Below are 19,305 nucleotides of genomic sequence, written 5' to 3'. Positions count from 1 at the left end.
ACCTGAATGGTTTATGAGGAATACTACTTCATATCAACCATTCATACATTATGAACAAGCTAACTCAAACAGAGTTTAACGAACTTAAACTGTAGGGCAGGCTGTACGTTATGAACTTGCCTATACTGGTCTATATACGATGAATGTATTTTGGACACAATCCCTGTAAAACTCCCTCCCTCCCCGTTTGGCTTTACAAACCCAAACACCTAACTAAGTGAAATGAAAGAAATTGAGCCAGTCATTAATATTCCTAATAGAACTATTTACAACCACGCCTTTCCGCCTCTATCAACAATGGCGCCTGCCTTACATCCTCCAGTCCCCCCCCCCCCCCAAAAACCATCCAATCAATCCACATGTCTCCGCTATTGCATGAATATTATATTACACATAGTTTTTGTTCGCTGGGGCGGGAGCACTGCTGTTGCTGTAGTATTTGGCGGTTCCCCCACCGGACTTGGGCCTGCTGAAGCAGCAGAGAAGGCCTCCAGCCAGGACTAGCAGAGCTCCTCCAGCCCAACCTATGAAAATGCAGGCTCCCAGCTCCTTCTTCTGGGTCGCCATCACTAACGGGTTGTTGAAGGCGGAGATGATGTTGTGGGCGGACCAGCTGACCGGGATGATTATCAGGAGGCCTGCTATTATCATGCCTATCCCCGCGACCAGGCTGATCTTGGCCTTGGCGTCTTCGTTTTCCACGCAGGTGGTGAAATCGGCGCCGGCGAAGAGAATGAGGAGCGTGAGGCCGGTGATCATTAGGCTGATGATGAGCATGGCCCGAGCGGCCTGCAGGTCAGACGCGAGCACCAGCAGGGAGTCGTAGGACTTGCACTGCTGCTGGCCAGTACTCTGTACCACACAGGTCATCCAGAGGCCCTCATTAGTGCTCTGTGGAGTAAGAGAGAATAAGAGAGAGAGATTTTAGTGTTAGTGTTCATTTATGTTTTTTATAGTGACTGTTCTGATGGTACATTGACCATATTCATGTGCACCCTGACCCCTTCCCCGAGTATGACATGAGACAAAATGACACATTTTGGCCAACTGTGTTCATATGGTCAATTGTCCTGTTTTGATTACCTGCGCAGTGACAATGTTGGATCCCACAAATGAGGAAACCTTCCATTTTGGAACCGCACAGCACACAATGCCCCCAACGAGACCAATGATCCCAAGGGCCACACAGACGATTTGTATGCCCGAAGATCCCATTCTAGGAAGAACAGAGAGAAAGAAAGAAAACGTTAGAGACACCAGATAATTAATCATGAGTATATGACTTATAATAAATTGACATGAATTCAAGATTAAAGGATGGTCTGTGTTGAAGTGGAAATGTTCCTGTTACAGTACGTCCTACTCAGGGTGTGAAACCCCACCTGAGTGAGCTGACAAATGTCTGTAACTTAGTCAATACTTTTGAGTTCAGTCAAAATGATTTAAAACAGTGGATTTCAGAGTTATATTTCTTCTTTCTTCTCATTTTAACACATCATTATTCATTAAGCAACTGAGTGTGAAGGCACAGTGTATGTGTAATCTCATAACTGTGTCACGCACCATTTTGTAACTGAACAAACAACAAACCCTAACCCCACACACGCATGTCCTGACAGGCCTCTACAGTATAGCGTAGTGTAGCTCTGTGACTATGATTAAAAACAGGGTCTCAGAAACAGCCACAGGGCTTTCCTCAAGTCCTGACAGGCCCTGCTGCCACCCCATTCTGCTGCTACCGCTGCTCTGTGCAACACAGCCACGCCTGCTACATGGAAACATCTCCCTCACATTCTCTATCTTCCTGTCCATTGTGGAATCACCACTAGGGTCCGATTTGGGGGGGGGGGGGGGGGGGGGGGAGATCCATGATATGCATTTCTATTTAGGGAAATGTGAACTGTTGCTAATATCACAATCGCCATTAAAGCTTTTTTTGTATGTATGTTAAGTTCATTAACCTCGGCATAACAATTTGGGGGGATATCTCTAAATATATCAACAGTTCACAACGTATCAGGATGTGAAGAAAATACCCCTGCATACAGATTATCAGAATAATGCAGGCCTCACCTCACATTCTCAAAATGTTAACATATCTGATCTCATCTAATCTTATTTGATTTGAGTACACCCACAGAAAAAGGCCATGTTTCATTCTTCTGCTGAGAAACCACTCTGTCCTGTGTAAAGATTTTAGTTTTTTGTTATCTCTATTAAAATAAAATAAATCTTTGAATAAAAAAGAAAAGTCAAATAACAGAGTTTCACTAAATATCAAATAAATGCATTTCTGATTTGTTTACATTGAGAGCCAGATAACTTGTGGGATTTACATGAAATACAATACAAAAACACATTTGCGCCTGTACCTAAAGAAGCCTTTCAGGTGACATGCATTGTGTGCATCGATGTAGTTCTTTGCAGCTTTGTTTTTGACCTTTTGTTTTTTTGGGGACATTAATTTGCACCCTACTGAATTAGATTTTTAGGCATTTATTAGTGGCTCCCTTTTCTTGTTTGTTCAATAAAACTAAAGATTGAAAATCATACACACTGACTGCATAGTGCATACACAGAAAAGGAGAACAGAAAATGGAGAACAGAAAAGAACATTCAAACTACTCCCCTCATCTTCTGCAACAATACAGAATATTTGCCAAACCCTAAGTTTTTAGTACGTTAAATGAAATCAAATTGAAATACCGTATAAAAGAACGCATACCTTTTGTGTTGTGTCTTCTTGTCTTTGAAAAAAAAAGTCCTGTTCTCTTGCTGTGATGGATGTTTGTTCTGAGTCTGTGATATATGATGGGGTTATTTGTAGAGGAATGTGGGGTGTAGGGTGGGGTTGGAGGTAGGGAGGTGGGAGGTACCTGAAGACCAGCATGGACTTGTCTGATACGTATCTTTCCCTCTCTTTTTCCAACCCTGATTCAGGTCTCCATTCAATTGAAGACATGTGGAGGTACTCCTCAGACAGTTTTGTGTATGCAAACACTTTTTATTACAGTACGAGCTTACTTTAGCATGTTTTCATGACTGAACCCCCCCCCCCCCCCCCCCAATTGCCCTGTAGAACTCTATCTTGATTTATCACTATTACATTAATATGTAATTGCATGTTTTCAAAATTATTTGGTCCATGACTGGAAAAAAAATCATTTTATTGCCCTATAGAACTCTATCTTGATTTATCACTATTATATTAATATGTAATTGTGTCTGGACCCCTCTCCAGGCTATGGAAGAACCTCCCCAAAAAGCTAAAATGCTGTTGTTGTGACAACAATGAAAACGGTGAGTCACTTGGATTTCTTGGATTTAAATGCTGAACAAATAAGTCATGCCCAGTATTCCACATCTGCATACCATGGCCTCTCCTCTCTGTCGAAACTATGGGTGACGTATGTCAGCAGACTAATTCAGGAGACCGAGACTGAGTGGGCTGAACATTTACGTAATAGTGATCTGAGTGTCATGGATTTGTGGATCATGGGAAAGAGGGATAGGAAAATGATTGTTGTGAAACAACACAAAGCTAAGTATCATCATAGCCTATGATGATTGAAATTGAGATACAATATCTCGTTTTTGAGAGGGTCCTCCTCACATATACAGTTATACAGTCAATATAGTCTCTATAGTACTGTACACACGCACACACACACACACACACACACACACACACACACACACACACACACACACTCACGCACGCACGCACCCAGACACACTCACGCACAGAATTGTGCCTCCCAGTCCCGGCAGAGTAGTTCAGATTGTGTGGCCCTGGTCTTTCCCTAGTGGGTCTGATCAAGGGTAGCTACTGGGACGTAAGTCGGGACTTGATCACCCCGGCTGGGTCACCCGAGTGAGGGTTATGATGTTATCGAGACCCGGTCACTGAGGATACGTCCCAGGTGCTTTTTAGGTGTGTTTTAATTTATAGCTATAAAATTCTACTTTTAATTACCGTAGTTACTAAGTCATGTGAGTTTTACACCACAAAATAGACAGACACTATGATTTGTCCAGATATAGGCCTACTGTAGTCAGGGATCCCACACATTTCTACAATTATTTCTCAAAACTATTCCATCACTTCTACACAATATTTTACCCCATTTATATTACTTTTGGAGAGTATATTTTGCATCCTATCTACGATGTCCTAAGCTGTTGGGTGCCCTAGGAACTCCAAGCCTTCATATTGGGATTAGACTCTCCCCCTGTGCTCTCTCTTGAGCTTGGCTTTCGAAAGCCATACAGCATTTAAACACACACTTTCTAGGCAGGGTTGCAGATAAGCAAACTGCTTACGTTTTTAAATGTTAACATCCCTGTGTCAAAAACTGCATACGGCTACACCAATGTGTACCACGTGATTGATTTATATTGCATCCCAACAGCTCAATGATTCCAACGTGCAAGGCTGTCAGCCTGTCACATATATCACACGTGCATTGTCGATCAGTTACTTATATATATACCATATGGTTTTTTGATTGATTGAAATCTTTATTAACAGTTTGCAGAATTACAGTACATTTCAAGCACAAACTCAATACAAAGACTGTTAACTGTGAGTGGACGACCCAATTAAGCCTTACACTTGTTTACAACAGGGTCCACATTGTTCAATTCATCAAAACATTTAGAGACAAACAAATAGACACTTCTATGTAGTTAAAGAACAGAACAGGAATTCATCATATAGGAAGCGAAAAGGGAAAAAAAGTATATATACAGTGAGGGGAACAGGGGGATAAAAGAAAAGAAAACGAAAGACAGAGTGTAGGGCGCCTGCACACAACACCATGCGTTGATGCCATGTGTGCATATGTGCAGGCACCCAACACCACGTCCATACAAAAACATAGTACAATCCATAGTACAAAGACAGAGTGTAGGGCGCCTGCACACAACACCATGCGTTGATGCCATGTGTGCATATGTGCAGGCACCCAACACCACGTCCATACAAAAACATAGTACAATCCAGATACAAATTCAGCTTTTACAGAGGCCAGTTTCGAATTGCAGCCATCCGTAGGTGCCCTTTGAGAGCAGTTTTGAAGGAGCCAAGGGATTCACATGTCTTAATGACTGTTGGTAGGGCGTTCCACATTTTGGTCGCATAGGAGCGAAAATAATTTAGTCCCTTGTTTGTGCCGAATCTGGGTTGTACATGGTTTGTTGCACTCCCTCTGGTGTTGTGGGTGTGGACTTCGTTTACATTAAGGAAGTATTTAGACAGGTACATGGGTATCTTGGTGGTGTATCTAATCTTGTGGACCAGACCCATTGCAAGATGCTGTACTCTGTCGTCGACCCTAAGCCATCCCAGCCTGTCAAAGTGGGCAGGGGTGAGGTGGGTTCGGGGGGTGAGGCCAAGTAGGAGCCTGACCAGTTTGTTTTGGGAGGTCTGGAGCCTTGTTTTAAGGGCCTTTGAGGTGCTGTGGTACCAGGAGGTGGATGCATAGTCAAAGAAACCTTGTACAAGGGCTCCTGTTAAGGTCTTCAAGGTGTTTTTGTCGACCAGTGAGGAGATCCTGTAGAGGAATCTTGTTCTTTGATTGACTTTTTTGATTACGTTGGTGGCCATCTTATCACCGGAAAGATTGGCCTCCAGGATGGAACCTAGGTAGGTAATTTGATCCTTCCGTGTGATAATATCATCACCAACTCTAACCAAGAAGCCATCTGCCTTTTTGAGATTACTATTTGATCCGAAGAGAATGGATTCAGTTTTTCCCAGGTGTAAGGATAGTTTGTATATATAAGTAACTGATAGACAATGCATCATACAGGTGGACCCTCTTGTAAACAAGTGTAATGCTTTATGGTGTCGTCCACTCACAGTTAACAGTTTTTGTATTGAGTTTGTGCTTGAAATGTACTGTAATTCTGCAAACTGTTAATAAATATTTCAATCAAGAATCAATCAAAATTGGTACGATGCAACCCTCAGGGACACAGTCCAAGTGGAACAGCTCAGACAGGATACCAACTCAGAGCATCTACAATCTACAAGACCATTCTGAATGTTTGGTGTCTTCAGTTGAGTTTGGTCACCTACCTCGGTCCTCGGCTGATGTGGCCTCTGACCATCTATAGGTGCTGATGTCAAAGGTTGACAAGCTGAGAGGTTGGTCAGTTCCTTTGCCATGCAAGAAATGGCTAGATCCGATCGTATGGGAAAGGCATCCTGGCACTTCCTCTGCCCAGCCTATAGCAAAAACAGGGTTTGTTCCAATGCTGACAATGTCTGTAAATATACCACAAAGCCATTTTATGGTAAAGCATATGCCCACAGACCCACAATATAACTGTTTAGTCACAGTAACATACCCAACAGAACATTATTCAGCAATTATATTTCCATATCAACTTTAGATATGCTGACATGCTTTAGAACAACTACTACTACGAACATTAAAGGTGTATTTCGCCACCACCTACCTACTGTACCAAAGACCGGAGTTTGTAAACATTATTCATATTAAACGCATAGAGCTGATTACACCTGTTTTTTTGTGCAATTCGAACTTTGACCACTTGGTGTCACTCTTTTGGGGCATTTGACCATTGATGTCATCGTGAAACGACCGGGGGCTGGGCAGCGCTACTGTACAGACCTCTATGGTACAGACCGATGCGGTGCCTATCCAATCCGGTGCGAGAGTTGGGCTTTTAAAATGGTACAGTGAGCCAATCAGGATGTAGTAAAATCCAAAGAACTGGCCGTGTATCAACCTCTTTTCAAGAGTCTGAAAAAAACACGGCCCTTGCCCCTTTTAAAGTTCCGTGCTGCTGCTGCTGGCCTGGGGGAAGATAAGGGAAGGGGCCTGACTTGCGGAGGGAAACGGACTACATTGAAACTAGAAACGAAAACAAACACACCCTCAGCATCGTGATCTACACCCGGAGGCATCGTTGTTCAGTCGAGGACAAGGTCTGGTGCTGTTTAATGTGGCTATATATAATTTTTGCTAATAACGCTGGCTAACTTGCTATGCTAGTTTAGCCGTGTTGCTAACCCATTTCCTAGTTGCTAGTTAGCTTAGCTTCCACCGTCAGCTCAGTGAGTGATTGCTCAAGTCAGCTAACATAGCTCTACTGAGAGATGTGCTCACTACACTAGCTATAGGCCAGGGAATGCTGTGAATAACCGACTGAATGTCCGTCTTTTGTTCGCTTCTGTTCTTACAATCGAAGGTGCTGCATGACATAAAGGTGCTGACTGACTGAGAACGTCAAAAAAATAAAGAAAATGGCGGAGCCGGACAAATTAAACATCGACTCCATAATTCAGCGTCTCTTGGAAGGTGAGAAGGACTCGCATTTTAAACGCTCACTGTACAAAGCTATGTAAATAATGTACCAATCTTCATGGTGGTTTGGTTAATTGTTTTGGTGTGTATTTCCTGGAACATTTGGTAAGTCAACGCTAGTCAGCTGAGTTGCATACAGCAGTGCTAGCCAAGCCCACACACACTTTGAACGAGCGTTATTGTTGGTTCTTGCGGACAAAAATGTCTCAAGTTTGTGATACTACTTTGGGGGGGAATCCAATCCATTTGGCTGTTTTATATATCCTAATTGATGCTATGCATTATTTGGTTGAGATGCTGAGAAATGTGCACAATACACGCAGTGAAGTAGCATGTGTTGGCCTGGCTTACACCCCTTGTTAATGTAGATGGAATACTAGTTTAACTATACTTTCCAGCCTGCTGATTTCTAAGAGACCATGGCCTGCAACGATACAGAACTATTTGCAATTATGCAAGTCATTTAAATTAAATAATGATTTTTTTTTTGTATTTTTACACTCATACACTCATATTTCAATTAATCCAAAAGGTGCCTTTGATATCAGAACAATGTAGCAGCATGGTTTTAAATTAATCTTTGTTCAGTATCTGTTTTGAATTATTTACATCCAAATAAATTATTATTATATATTATTATATTATCACAGTTTTCTACAGCCATAGCTTTATCTCTCCAAATAAAGTCTATTATATGCCCTATTTGTGCTAAATGTGAATAGTTAGGTGGGCAGTAACCGCAGTATACAATTTATCATTGTACCAAATAAGTAGCCGTGAGATCCAATGGTTCCCGACCTATGAGTTTAATGGGAAAGGATGCTTTCACTGGGTGCCTGTTTGGTTTGAATGGAAGATTTGTAATTCCCTATTGCTTCACTCTAGATTATATCAAGCAAAACAGTCATATTTTTGTTACTCCTGTGTCACTAGTTGGAAAAGCATAGTTGTCATTTACACATTGCAAAACACATATGTTAGTTCATTTAGACTGGGTTTGCTTTAAAATTCCCAATCAGAAAATTCCTAACTATAATGTCTAAACTGCCTGCTGTATTCATCATGGTTGTAGTTGGTGTATGAAAATACTGGTATTACTATTTCCCCCATCTTAAGATCCACATGATGATGGTTGTATAATGGGTTATCACAGAGAAGCATGACATAATGGTATATAGTTCATATTAATCACAGGAACAAGGTTGTGAGCTCCAGAACACTGTAGACTTGGTTTAATATCCTCTATCCTTGCAGCGCAGGTGCATAGCACATTGGCACTGCATCCATTCTTGTCTATGACTGGTTACCGTAGAAATTAATGTATGTTTATTTTTTACCTGTGATTCATAAGAACGTTACTAACTCGGATGGACTTGATGACTCTTCTTTGGCAATTATGTTATTTATTACATCTGTATTGCCTGTGGTCGTTCTCATGGAAAGTTGGGTACAGTTGGTGGGTGTTCTGATTTTAAATGTGTGTGGTACAGGGTAATGTCTATCTTGAATACATTTGGCTAATACCTTGTATTTGTTTGTTTACATTCCTAAATATAGACACATTGTCATTAGTTAAAGTTGTGCTACAGTGCTGGTGTAAGTGATTTTGATTATTCACAAATGTGTGTACAGCTTGAACCTCCTGGGAGTTTGACTTTGACTGTGGGCCCCAGCAGCTGCAGGACTGTGTTTTGTACACAGATTTACTTGGGCCGTGATAAGGTTGTCTGCCAAACCCAGGAGACAACAAACCGGCCCGATATAATGGCAGTATTTATATCCTATTATGTAACCTAGCTGACCCTTTTTTTTTTTTTTTTGCCAGTTTCAGATTGTGGCTTCAGTGGTTGGAATATCTCAATACAGATGTAATGTTCATATATTATTAATCCAACCCGTCTACTTCTGAGCAAACATTTATTGAGCGAGGAATAAGTCTTTTGATGTAACATTATGTAGTGACAAAATTCATTATCGCCTTCACAGCTCGGCAAACCCACCTGCCTGTGTTTGCCGATCAAACCAATTAAATGTGTTTGGATAGTGAGAGGTTTCAGTTAGATTAGCCATTCGAAGGTCTTTATGAACTTGTCTATCTTGCTAGTAGTATGTCTGGGGAGCATGACGTCACATAATCCTGCCCACAACGGCACCCGCAGCACGGGGCAGGGAGATGGGCACCAAAACAAACTGTTGATTCTGCTGCTCCCTACTCCCCTCCAATGGCTTTGCTATTGTGCTGGCCCAACTTTTTCTTTTCTAGCCCGTGCTCAACACAGCGGAAAGCCTTTTGTTCGTGACCCCCAGCCTCTCTCCCACACCCCAATCTAACTAAGCTCATGGTTGCCCATCGGCTATGTGGCTAACTTTGGAATAAGCTCTGTGATGGCTTAGCTGGTCATAATCCAGGTTTAAAGTGACGAGCACCGCTACAGTATTTATACCTACTTCTCACTGTTGAGGGCAATGTTTGTAGTTGGTGCCTTGAGATGGAGGCTGCTTCATGTTTTTTCTTCACACCCATTGGTGGTTTCTACTTAACCCGTAACAAATGTGTATAGATTCTATTCACAAGTTTTTACTTGCTGTTCTAATAATCATCCCACTTGGCTATGCTTGCTTGCCATTTCAAGCTGTTGGCTTGTGGCTGTGTATTTCGGTGTTGAATAGCTAACAACGGTTCAATCAAGCACACCCATATAATGTTTGTTATAGAAAGCTTCACTTTGCCAGAAAGGTCATGTCATCGGAAAAACGTGATACTATTCCTTTGCCAACATATATGAAGTAATCTGTGCACTTATGTGATCCTCTCGTATCCTGCTGTTGCACAAGCCCACCTACATTCAGGGGCGTCAATTGGGGTCCCAGGGGATGACTAGAGTTTGCTTTTAATCTCAAAATGTATTTTTGATTAATCTGTTTTTTACAGTCTATGATCTCAGTCTACGCCCATCCATCCACATGTGCAACGCATGTAGACACGGTTTCTAGTGTTGCAACCATGCTTTATTTATTTCTTCTTTTCAACCTGGTGTCCCTATTTTGGGAAACTTTTATTTTCTCCCACCAAACCAGCGTCGGCAGCCGCAAGTGTAGATCTGTTGTCGAAAAATGTAATGGGCACCCTGCAGTGTGCAGCAGTTATCTTTTCATAATTTCTCAAATGATTTAAGCATGCACGACACGTGTGTTTGTTGTTGAAAAACACCATCAAGCCATAGGCTATTTTTAGAACCATAGTAGCCATCTGTCGGTGTCAGCTCTCAGGTACATTCAGCAACCTTTTTTCACACCTTCCCAAAAGACTGATCTCCCGACTTCATTCTACTGCCAGTCTGTATGGTGCTTAAGTGTGGTCCCCTTGTTTCTTAAATGATGCCTGTGCCTACATTGCACAGCTAGCCATCAAAATGTCTAATAATGTAATCTATGCTGTTGCATACTTAGTTGCCTCAAGCAATGATGTTGAGCACTATCCGGCCTTTTTTTACTCTATAACGCTACATTGTGAACGACAAATCCATGTTGAAATCATATTAAAACAGCCACTCGGTGCCAGCATTTCATCTATGTTGAGTGTGTGCAGTCATGTCAGTTTCCATCAAAACAAGCCAAAACACATTTCCACGTTCATAACATGCCCGAAAAACAGTGCCGCGTTGCCAGGGATTCCCTGAATTATTTTATCCATCCGGGGTGAATGCACCTTAAAATGACTCGGCACCACCATCAGGCTTTTGGACGGGTGCAGGTAGACAACTAAAATATAAACTATTGAGTTAAAACACCAAAGCCCTATATACTTAGTTGACTGGTGTCGTCCAAACAAATGGTCAATAAATTCAAATATAGCACAATCATATTTGTCAAACCACAAAATGTATTCGGGGCCTACTTAATTTCCATGTGACCCACTTGAGAGATCACCTGTGGGTCCAATGGCTCACTACATTTAAAACGGTCAAACAACAATTTTGCCTTTTTGTAAATGACAAGTAGTGTCATTACTCAAAAATGCTATGATATCGTTTATCATGTATATCATATCACTGACAACACAACTTATCACCATCTTAGCCTCAGTTTTTATTAAAGCTTGTCTGATTTTTTTTTCCATAGAAGGTAAAGAGAAACTTGTCCAAATGAGTGTGAAAAGTCTCGCAAAACCTGTCGTGCTACGTATGGAAATGCAGTGTTTCTCCCTATAATCTTTTAAGACCTGGTGGTATGTAAGCTAACATAATAACATTTACTAGCTACTAGTAATCCCAACTAGAAAAGCGTGCTCCTTGGCTCCCAGGACTGTCAGTTGTGGGGTGAAAGAGTGTGGATTCAGTGTCTAGCAGTGCACAGATGATGGGGCGCAGCCGACAAGAGTTGACATTCATAATATCGTAGAATAAAATAGGATGCTGGCCATGCAAGATGGCAGTGTCCATGGATTTGTTTTGTAATTTGATGTCAACATGTGAGTGTGGACGCATGGTGGATGAGTTGAATGCGTCTTTTCTTATGTGTCTGAGACGCAGGTCTATCGGCACCACCATCTCGATTCTTATCACTTGAGCTTTATTGAGCTCAATGGGCTCTATGCACGCCATTTTGGAAAGAACTGGGGGGGGGGGGGGGGGTGCTACTTACCTAACAGGTGTTATTGCTGATGCTAATGATGAAGGCTCTGTTCCATTCTGGTCAGTCGGGTGCTGCTATTGTGCGTGTTTGCTCACTGGAAACGCTCTGCTACACCAGTCAGTGGTTCTCAAAGTGTCCTTGAGTGTGTTCCAAATGGCCCTGTACAGGTCTGTAGGTCTCAAGAGTTATGGGTCTCCTTGAAATGAAGAATAATTGAGATTTACACTAAATGGAACAGACTCGAGCCTTAATTAGTATCGTCGGTAAAACCTGTGAAGGAAGTCGGAAGTAGGAGGAGTTATTCTGTGCATATAGCCCATATTTGGTTCCAAAGTGAACACTGGAATTACAGGATGGTGTTTTCACAATTGTCTTTTCACATGGGGAGTGACACAGCAAGTGACGTTGCACTGTGCTCCTTATGTCAATAGACCTTGTGTATCAAAAGTGGATCTGTGGCCTAGTCGCCCTAGTGTATCAAAAGGGGACTCTGTGGCCTAATGCATAAATCAAACTATGGGTCCTTGAAGTTTAAAGGGTTGAGAATTACTGTTAATGCCTTCATTAGACATTTATTTGTGTTGCAGCTGGGAGTCCCTCTCGCACTGGGAGCCCTTTCCGTAGAGGTAGTTACAAAGATTTGCTGTGTTGCCCTCCAACGAGCAAATCTTTCCAAATAATGCTTAAATCATTTCATAATGTTTTTACCCAAAAAACAGACTCTAAATCAGTTTCAAATTGCAGATGAATAGTTTTTAGGGACCAACTGGTTTCTCGTCTTATGTTGTCATTCATCCATTGCTGCTACACTGCCAGTGCCAAAACAAGGGAGAGGAACTTTAGAAGTGTGATAAAAAAGAACAGATCCACAAGCTAACGTGAAGCATTACCTTCTTGGTCTGCTCTGTTCTTTTTTGCGAGCGACACGTTGCACTTCTGTATAAGGAATTGCAACTGATGGAATGTGCACTGTATCATGATGGTAACGATGTCTCTGTAAAGGCAGATTGTGGATAGCCCTGTCCCAATTTAATACATATCATTCGTTGCTGTCCTGAAGAAACTATTTTATTTTATTAAATTTTTTTGTTCAATGCCCTTTTTCGTCCGTGTGTTGGTTAAAAACAATATTGAACCAATGGAAAGTGCTTCGGTGAAAACCACCTAGATACTCAAAATCTGCCAAACCAGCTAACTCCACCCATTTAGGCTTTTTTAGCACACTACGTTTGTGTTTAAAAAAATATTGAACCAGTAAAAAGTATTAAAGCGCTTCAACAAAAACATAACTCCACTTGAGCTGGATGTTTTTTTCCTCAAAAAGGAACATTTGGGAGTTAGGTGGTTTCTTCCAGACAGCAGAGATATAATATAAATCGCTTTTCTTTTTAGATGATGGCATTACTGTTTATTGTGCATAATAAATTATTTTCCATGTTAAATGTTCATACATTTTCCAAAATAGTGGAAATAGCAGATCTTCAATCTCATGGCGTGGATAATTCCACACTGGTGTAAGAATGAATTAATACATGGCAGTGAATGTTAATTGTCAAGTAAATGGTCCTGATTGTGACGGTCCTAATTATTTAGACATTAATCGTTTACGATCTAATGTAAACATATTGCACACCCCTAGGTGGAGTGTCAACTCAGTAAATGGTTCCTTTTTTCAATTCCTTTTTAATGGAGCCAAGGAGTACACTTACACTTGAAAGGTTGTTTCATACACAGTTACACCAGGTGATTGCCTTACATACTTATATGGAATAATCAGCTGCTTTATTGCAATCTACTTCTGCCATTGTCTGCTCTTTCTCAAAGTTCTCATTTCACTTTCCCACAATTATCTACCAGACAAAAACGAAATGGGCTGCTTGTCAAAATCCTTGCCAACATGCATGCATGGATGGTTTCCTTTTGATAGCTGAAACTGTGTGAAAAGTTAAAACCATTTGAGTTGACAAACCTGCTGCATTCCACTACTCTTATCTGACAACAGCAGTGGAGCTACTGACATAACAGCTGAGCTTAGTTTTTACTTCTACTAGTTTTTACATTTTCTGATTTGGTTTAATCAATACGTTTTTTTGTGATAATGCAGCTCAGCTCATGGCATTCCAACTCTGCTTCTTCTTTGTAAAGATGATCATCTTTGATATACAAATGCTTACTAGCTTCTTTCAAATTGTGAGCCTTTTGCAGGCTCTTTGCTATAGTTACATCAGCAAAGCCAATCGAGTGGGGTTGTTGTCTGTGTGGGCTTCTCTTAAACTGGGTTTGATCAGCTTCACAAGCAGCCAGACCTTGCACTCATTGATTTGGCCACATCAGACACAACATAGTTGCATCTGACTTTCTGAGATCACACTATCTAACTCACGCCTGCATGCAACTGCAAATTCATCATTCATCATCGGTTAAAGTTCTACACATACGTAACCCTTTAAGGCCCCTTTTGTTTACTTCACGTGTGTTTGTGTGTGTGTGTGTGTGCGCGCGGACTGAGCATGGGTCCACTTCTAATCACTGCTCTGTCTCTTTGTCCTGCTTCCAGTTAAGGGTTCTCGGCCAGGGAAGAACGTCCAGCTGTCGGAGAACGAGATCCGTGGCCTTTGCCTCAAGTCTCGTGAAATCTTCCTCAGCCAGCCGATCCTGCTTGAACTAGAGGCTCCTCTTAAAATCTGTGGTGAGTTGTAATGAACTGGCCTGGGTCAATGACTGGAAAATAACGAGAGCCACCAGGATGTGCTACATTCACTGGCCTATAGAATCTGCAGCCTTCATTTCCATTGCCCTACCTGTCACCCTGACTGCATTCCTACTCTCTGTCTCAGAGTAAGAATGCTAGGAGTAGAATGAATGTGTTGCCCTTTAACAATAGCCGCAATAAAGTTGAAATGAGAACCTAGCCAGAGCTTCAAGTTTTGCAACATACAGTATTTTGACTGTTCATTGACGGCTCTGTCTATGGTCTGGACTGGTAGCCTGTATGCCCTAACCACTTCTATACTCCATGTTGTTGTCAAGACATGGCTGTTCAAATTTTACTTCTCTGCTGCCCCCTACAGGTGATGTCCATGGTCAGTACTATGATCTCCTGCGATTGTTTGAATATGGAGGCTTCCCTCCAGAAAGCAATTACCTGTTCTTGGGTGACTATGTGGACAGGGGGAAGCAGTCCCTGGAGACAATCTGCCTGCTGCTTGCCTACAAAGTCAAATATCCAGAGAACTTCTTTCTGCTGCGCGGCAACCACGAATGCGCCTCTATAAACCGTATCTATGGCTTTTATGATGAGTGTAAGTGTAACACAAACCCTTGTCTATGGCAAACATGCTTTTCCCATTTATTGGTGTCATGCCATAATTGTTGGACGCAGGCCAGTACTCATCTTCTCCCCACCTGTTATTAGGCAAGCGACGGTATAACATCAAGCTGTGGAAGACCTTCACAGACTGCTTCAATTGTTTACCTGTGGCTGCCATTGTAGATGAGAAGATCTTCTGCTGCCATGGAGGTAGGCCTGTACAGCGTACATATTAAATATAAGACTTTTTACCACAAGTAGGGGTCTTGTTTTTTTGCCTTCACTATCGTTTTTTTAACCCATTTAGGCCTGACGTCGAATTAAATAAATAAAAGTTTGCTCTGAAAGCAATATTTCAGAGCAAATATTCAAAGATTTGTGCCGTATTTTTACGATTTTTCTAAAATGGCACACCTACAAGCTCGTAGCGCGCCACTCGGTGGCGCGCTATGAGCTTGTAGATCTGCTATTTTTCAACAGCTAAATTATAACATAATGCTTAGTTAAAACACCAAAAGGGGTTCCCGTACAGACTGGATTAAACCCTGTAGCATTTTGCGTTCCAAATAAAATATATTAAAACATTTTATGGCTCTACAATTCTATTCTCCGAATTTGACTGTGATTTGTCATGTCCACGTATTCCTTACAGGCCTCTCACCTGACCTCCAGTCTATGGAGCAGGTACGCAGGGTGATGCGCCCCACAGACGTGCCTGACCAGGGCTTGTTGTGTGACCTGCTGTGGGCTGACCCCGACAAGGATGTCCTGGGCTGGGGAGAGAATGACCGCGGGGTGTCCTTCACATTTGGGGCGGATGTTGTCGCCAAATTTTTGCACAAGCATGACATGGACCTTATATGTAGGGCACATCAGGTAAATTCAACTAGACGGTCTGAAAGCAATGTTGAACTTTGGTAAACTGTGGGTCATATCTGTTGCTTTTGAGGAGCCGGTAATAAGATTTCATTGACATTGTGCATGCCGAAACGGGTTTAAAAACCACAGTATGTTGGAAACGAGCCTTGGTGCTTTTAACCTGTATTTTTGCCTACTGCAACCAATAGACTACCAAAGGCCTGACATCACTTGCTCATGCTCTGGTTTGCGGAAGTATATTCTCTATGGAAAATAACATTGGGTCATCTTAGAATCGTCTCTAATGGGGTGCCGAAGTCCTGACGTCACTTGCTCGTCCCCTCGATTCCCCTGGTTCACGGAAGTAATTTCCCTATGGAGAATAACATGGGGTCCTCTTAAAATCGTTTCATATAAGCGCTGTGGGCAAAAATTAAACAAGCGGTGTCTGCGTTATTGTCAGGGAGGTGTCTCTGTATCGTTTGCGACAGTCAGTCACTCATATTTGATACAATCTGAAAATTAAACTAATTCTGTAGCAGTAACCATAGCATTTACCCTCAGTCAGTTGATTCTTCATATCCATATGAGTGAAGCGGCCTGGATGTGGTCCAAAAAGAAACAAACTGTCTCTGCAATATTGTTGGGGAGGTGTCACGGTATCTTTTACGACAGTCACTCTTTCTAGTGAAACATTTAGTAATTCTGCTGTTATTGTTTTGAGCTGCCTACCCCAGGTGCACACATGTAACCGGGGGTCCTGGGGGGGATCCTTGTCTCCCAATAGGATCATACTCTAACAGACTTCCAGGCTATTAAGGCCTAAGGGGCTGTTTTTTTCCGAGGGACAGACCTTCATTTTCCCGTCCTAATGTTTAATGGAGGTTTTTCCCCAGAAAGGGTAGAGTGCAACAGCTTAGGAACTTGGGGCCCTTGTCCCCAGTGGGATCCTATGGGGAGACACGGAAGCCCCCATGTACCCCCAGGTCAATAGCAACAGCAGGATAAGCTGTTTGGCACTGGCAGAGATTTGTCATGGGCGCAACACACATACGCCACTGCGCTGCTCATCCCACAAATGCATGTTCCTTACTAATGGGGCACCATTTGAAAGGGAAAATATTCAGGATTTCCAACAGTGTAAAGGTTATTGCCAAGAGGCATTGTTTCAACAGAGACATACATTCGGATGGTGGCAGAGGACTTGCATAGATAGAATCCCAAGGCACTCTGCTCAACAACACATGATGGTATCCGGAGAACTCGGCAGTTTACCAACTCGCCTCGGCGAAGATTCTTCATCGTTATGCTACTGTCCTGTCTTCATCAGTGTAGAATATCAAACCCACAGATGTTACTAGTTGATTTCCAAAGTGATCAAATTATTTTGTGCAATTTAAATGGTCAGCTATTCGATGATAAAAAGTTGAGTATGTGAATACTAATGATAGTAGACCTAACGATTCAGGATATTATTTACTAATGAATGACATTGTTTCTATACTTTGGCGTTTAAACTTTAGCATTCCCACTTCATCTAGTGTAAACTCTAAACGACTATCCTCAGTAAACTGGCGAGTTCTCCGGTAACCCATATGGGGTACTTGCTGATCTACCCTAGCCGAACAAAGTTCAGCGTTGGTTGTATGCTGCAGTCTTTACTCTGCGTTCCTCCTCGTATCACATGTAATTTACTGCCATGTAATCTTTGTCCTGCAGGTGGTAGAAGATGGATACGAGTTCTTCGCCAAGAGGCAACTTGTTACGCTATTCTCGGCCCCCAACTACTGTGGAGAATTTGACAATGCCGGTGCCATGATGAGTGTGGATGAGACACTCATGTGCTCCTTCCAGGTGGGTAGACGGACCTCATGGCTTTTCAGCCTACTGTCTCTTTAAACCTTTGTTTTTAGCTGCCTAGCTTTAAGCATTTCCTGCCTTTTTTTTCTTTTTTTTTGCCCGATGAGTGATTCATCATAAATGAATCCTGAATGTCCTAGAAAGAAAAATCTGAGAATACCTTTCATAGTTTGTTTTTGTCGTTTTCTAGGCCTCAATGTTTTAAATACTGTCAGTCTCAAGAAGTCATAAAAAGAACCGCTCTTTTAGAATCTACCTAGTCATACTGACCTGAATTATCATGTTTATTTTCTCTGGTGAAATTGGTCTCTTGAAGGGCAACATCAGTGACTTTTAACCTGACGCAATTGAACCTCACAATTGAACCAAAATGGCAGTCGGCCATTACTGTCCATTACCATTAAATTAAAAGTAGATTTTAATTTAACTTTCTGAAACACGCAGTCACCTTATCTTTAACTGTGTAAAGGCCTATTCATAGTCCAGTTTTTGGTGAAGGGGTTGACCACCGTGCGGTCCATAAAAACGGATGTGAGCGGTGACTACCGCTGCGTGACGTCATGTAGTTTTCAATGGTCGAAAACTGAATGGGCTTTAAGGAAAACGCATCTCTGTCCCGTCCTGCCAGATTCTCAAGCCAGCAGATAAGAAGTTATATTCTTATGGTGGCGGCGGTGGAATGGGATCCGGGAGACCAGTCACCCCACCTCGAAATTCAGCCAAGGGCGCCAAGGCCAAGAAATAACAGCCGCTGCTGGATCCTATTCCCAGAACCAGCCAGCCCTGTCGCTTCAACAACACTCTTCCTCTACCTCCCAACTTGTTTCTCCCTCTTCACCAAACAAAGCGACAAAGCAAACAGTATCCAGGGTTCAGTTCTGCTTTTTTGTTTTTCTCTAAAAACTATTTTTACTCGTTTGTGTGTCTGACTGTGTGCGTGTATGTGTATCTGTGAACGAGAGAATACAACAGTGATGGGAGTTTGTTGTATACAGTGTGTATGTTTTCTCCTGTACCCCCTGCTGTTACTCTGTCACTTTGTAGATTTAAACGAGTCCTAAGCCCTCAGTGATGTAAATGCTCACCTGGGGGATGGGTGGGTGGGTGGGGAGGGAAAGGGGGAGGAAGAGAGAAAGGATCCTTTACTGTTTATGTTAAGGTCCTGCACTGTTTAATGCTAAACACAAGCTTTTGTACATCCTGTTTGAGAGGTGTGTATGTGGGTGGGGTGGGAGAGAGGGAGGGTTTGGGGGGGGTTGGGTCGGGGTGACGTTGCACAGTGAAATTGTAAAACCTGATTTATAC

General features: G+C 42.2%; 2 protein-coding genes across 2 annotated transcripts; one reads left to right on the top strand and one right to left on the bottom strand.

The window, feature by feature from the left end:
• Positions 1–329: 329 nt before the first annotated feature.
• cldni (claudin i) lies at positions 330–2,817 on the bottom strand. Its single transcript, XM_080775396.1, has 3 exons — positions 2,726–2,817; positions 1,084–1,216; positions 330–891 (listed from the first exon to the last, which is right to left on the bottom strand). Exons 2-3 carry the CDS (start codon positions 1,213–1,215, stop codon positions 388–390), a joined length of 636 nt encoding a protein of 211 aa, XP_080631522.1. The 5' UTR covers position 1,216; positions 2,726–2,817; the 3' UTR covers positions 330–387.
• Positions 2,818–6,785: 3,968 nt separating this feature from the next.
• Positions 6,786–19,084, top strand: ppp1caa (protein phosphatase 1, catalytic subunit, alpha isozyme a). Its single transcript, XM_080775413.1, has 8 exons — positions 6,786–6,958; positions 7,222–7,331; positions 14,530–14,661; positions 15,044–15,274; positions 15,388–15,492; positions 15,935–16,158; positions 17,860–17,994; positions 18,629–19,084. Exons 2-8 carry the CDS (start codon positions 7,277–7,279, stop codon positions 18,743–18,745), a joined length of 999 nt encoding a protein of 332 aa, XP_080631539.1. The 5' UTR covers positions 6,786–6,958; positions 7,222–7,276; the 3' UTR covers positions 18,746–19,084.
• Positions 19,085–19,305: the final 221 nt, after the last annotated feature.

The sequence above is a fragment of the Protomyctophum bolini genome, assembly GCF_963924005.1.
Source record: "Protomyctophum bolini genome assembly, chromosome: 11".
In the NCBI taxonomy this organism is placed as follows: domain Eukaryota; kingdom Metazoa; phylum Chordata; class Actinopteri; order Myctophiformes; family Myctophidae; genus Protomyctophum; species Protomyctophum bolini.
Note: the sequence above shows the minus strand (reverse complement) of the source record. Positions and strands in the feature narration are given on the sequence as shown.

What these genes read in the sequence shown, in the direction of transcription:
- ppp1caa (XM_080775413.1), top strand. Translation starts at nt 7,277, where the DNA reads ATGGCGGAGCCGGACAAATTAAACATCGACTCCATAATTCAGCGTCTC. An exon ending in AATTCAGCGTCTCTTGGAAG is followed by an intron (nt 7,332 to 14,529) that starts GTGAGAAGGACT and finishes TCCTGCTTCCAG; the next exon opens with TTAAGGGTTCTCGGCCAGGG. An exon ending in CTATGGCTTTTATGATGAGT is followed by an intron (nt 15,275 to 15,387) that starts GTAAGTGTAACA and finishes ACCTGTTATTAG; the next exon opens with GCAAGCGACGGTATAACATC.
- cldni (XM_080775396.1), bottom strand. Translation starts at nt 1,215, where the DNA reads ATGGGATCTTCGGGCATACAAATCGTCTGTGTGGCCCTTGGGATCATT. An exon ending in CCAACATTGTCACTGCGCAG is followed by an intron (nt 892 to 1,083) that starts GTAATCAAAACA and finishes CTTACTCCACAG; the next exon opens with AGCACTAATGAGGGCCTCTG.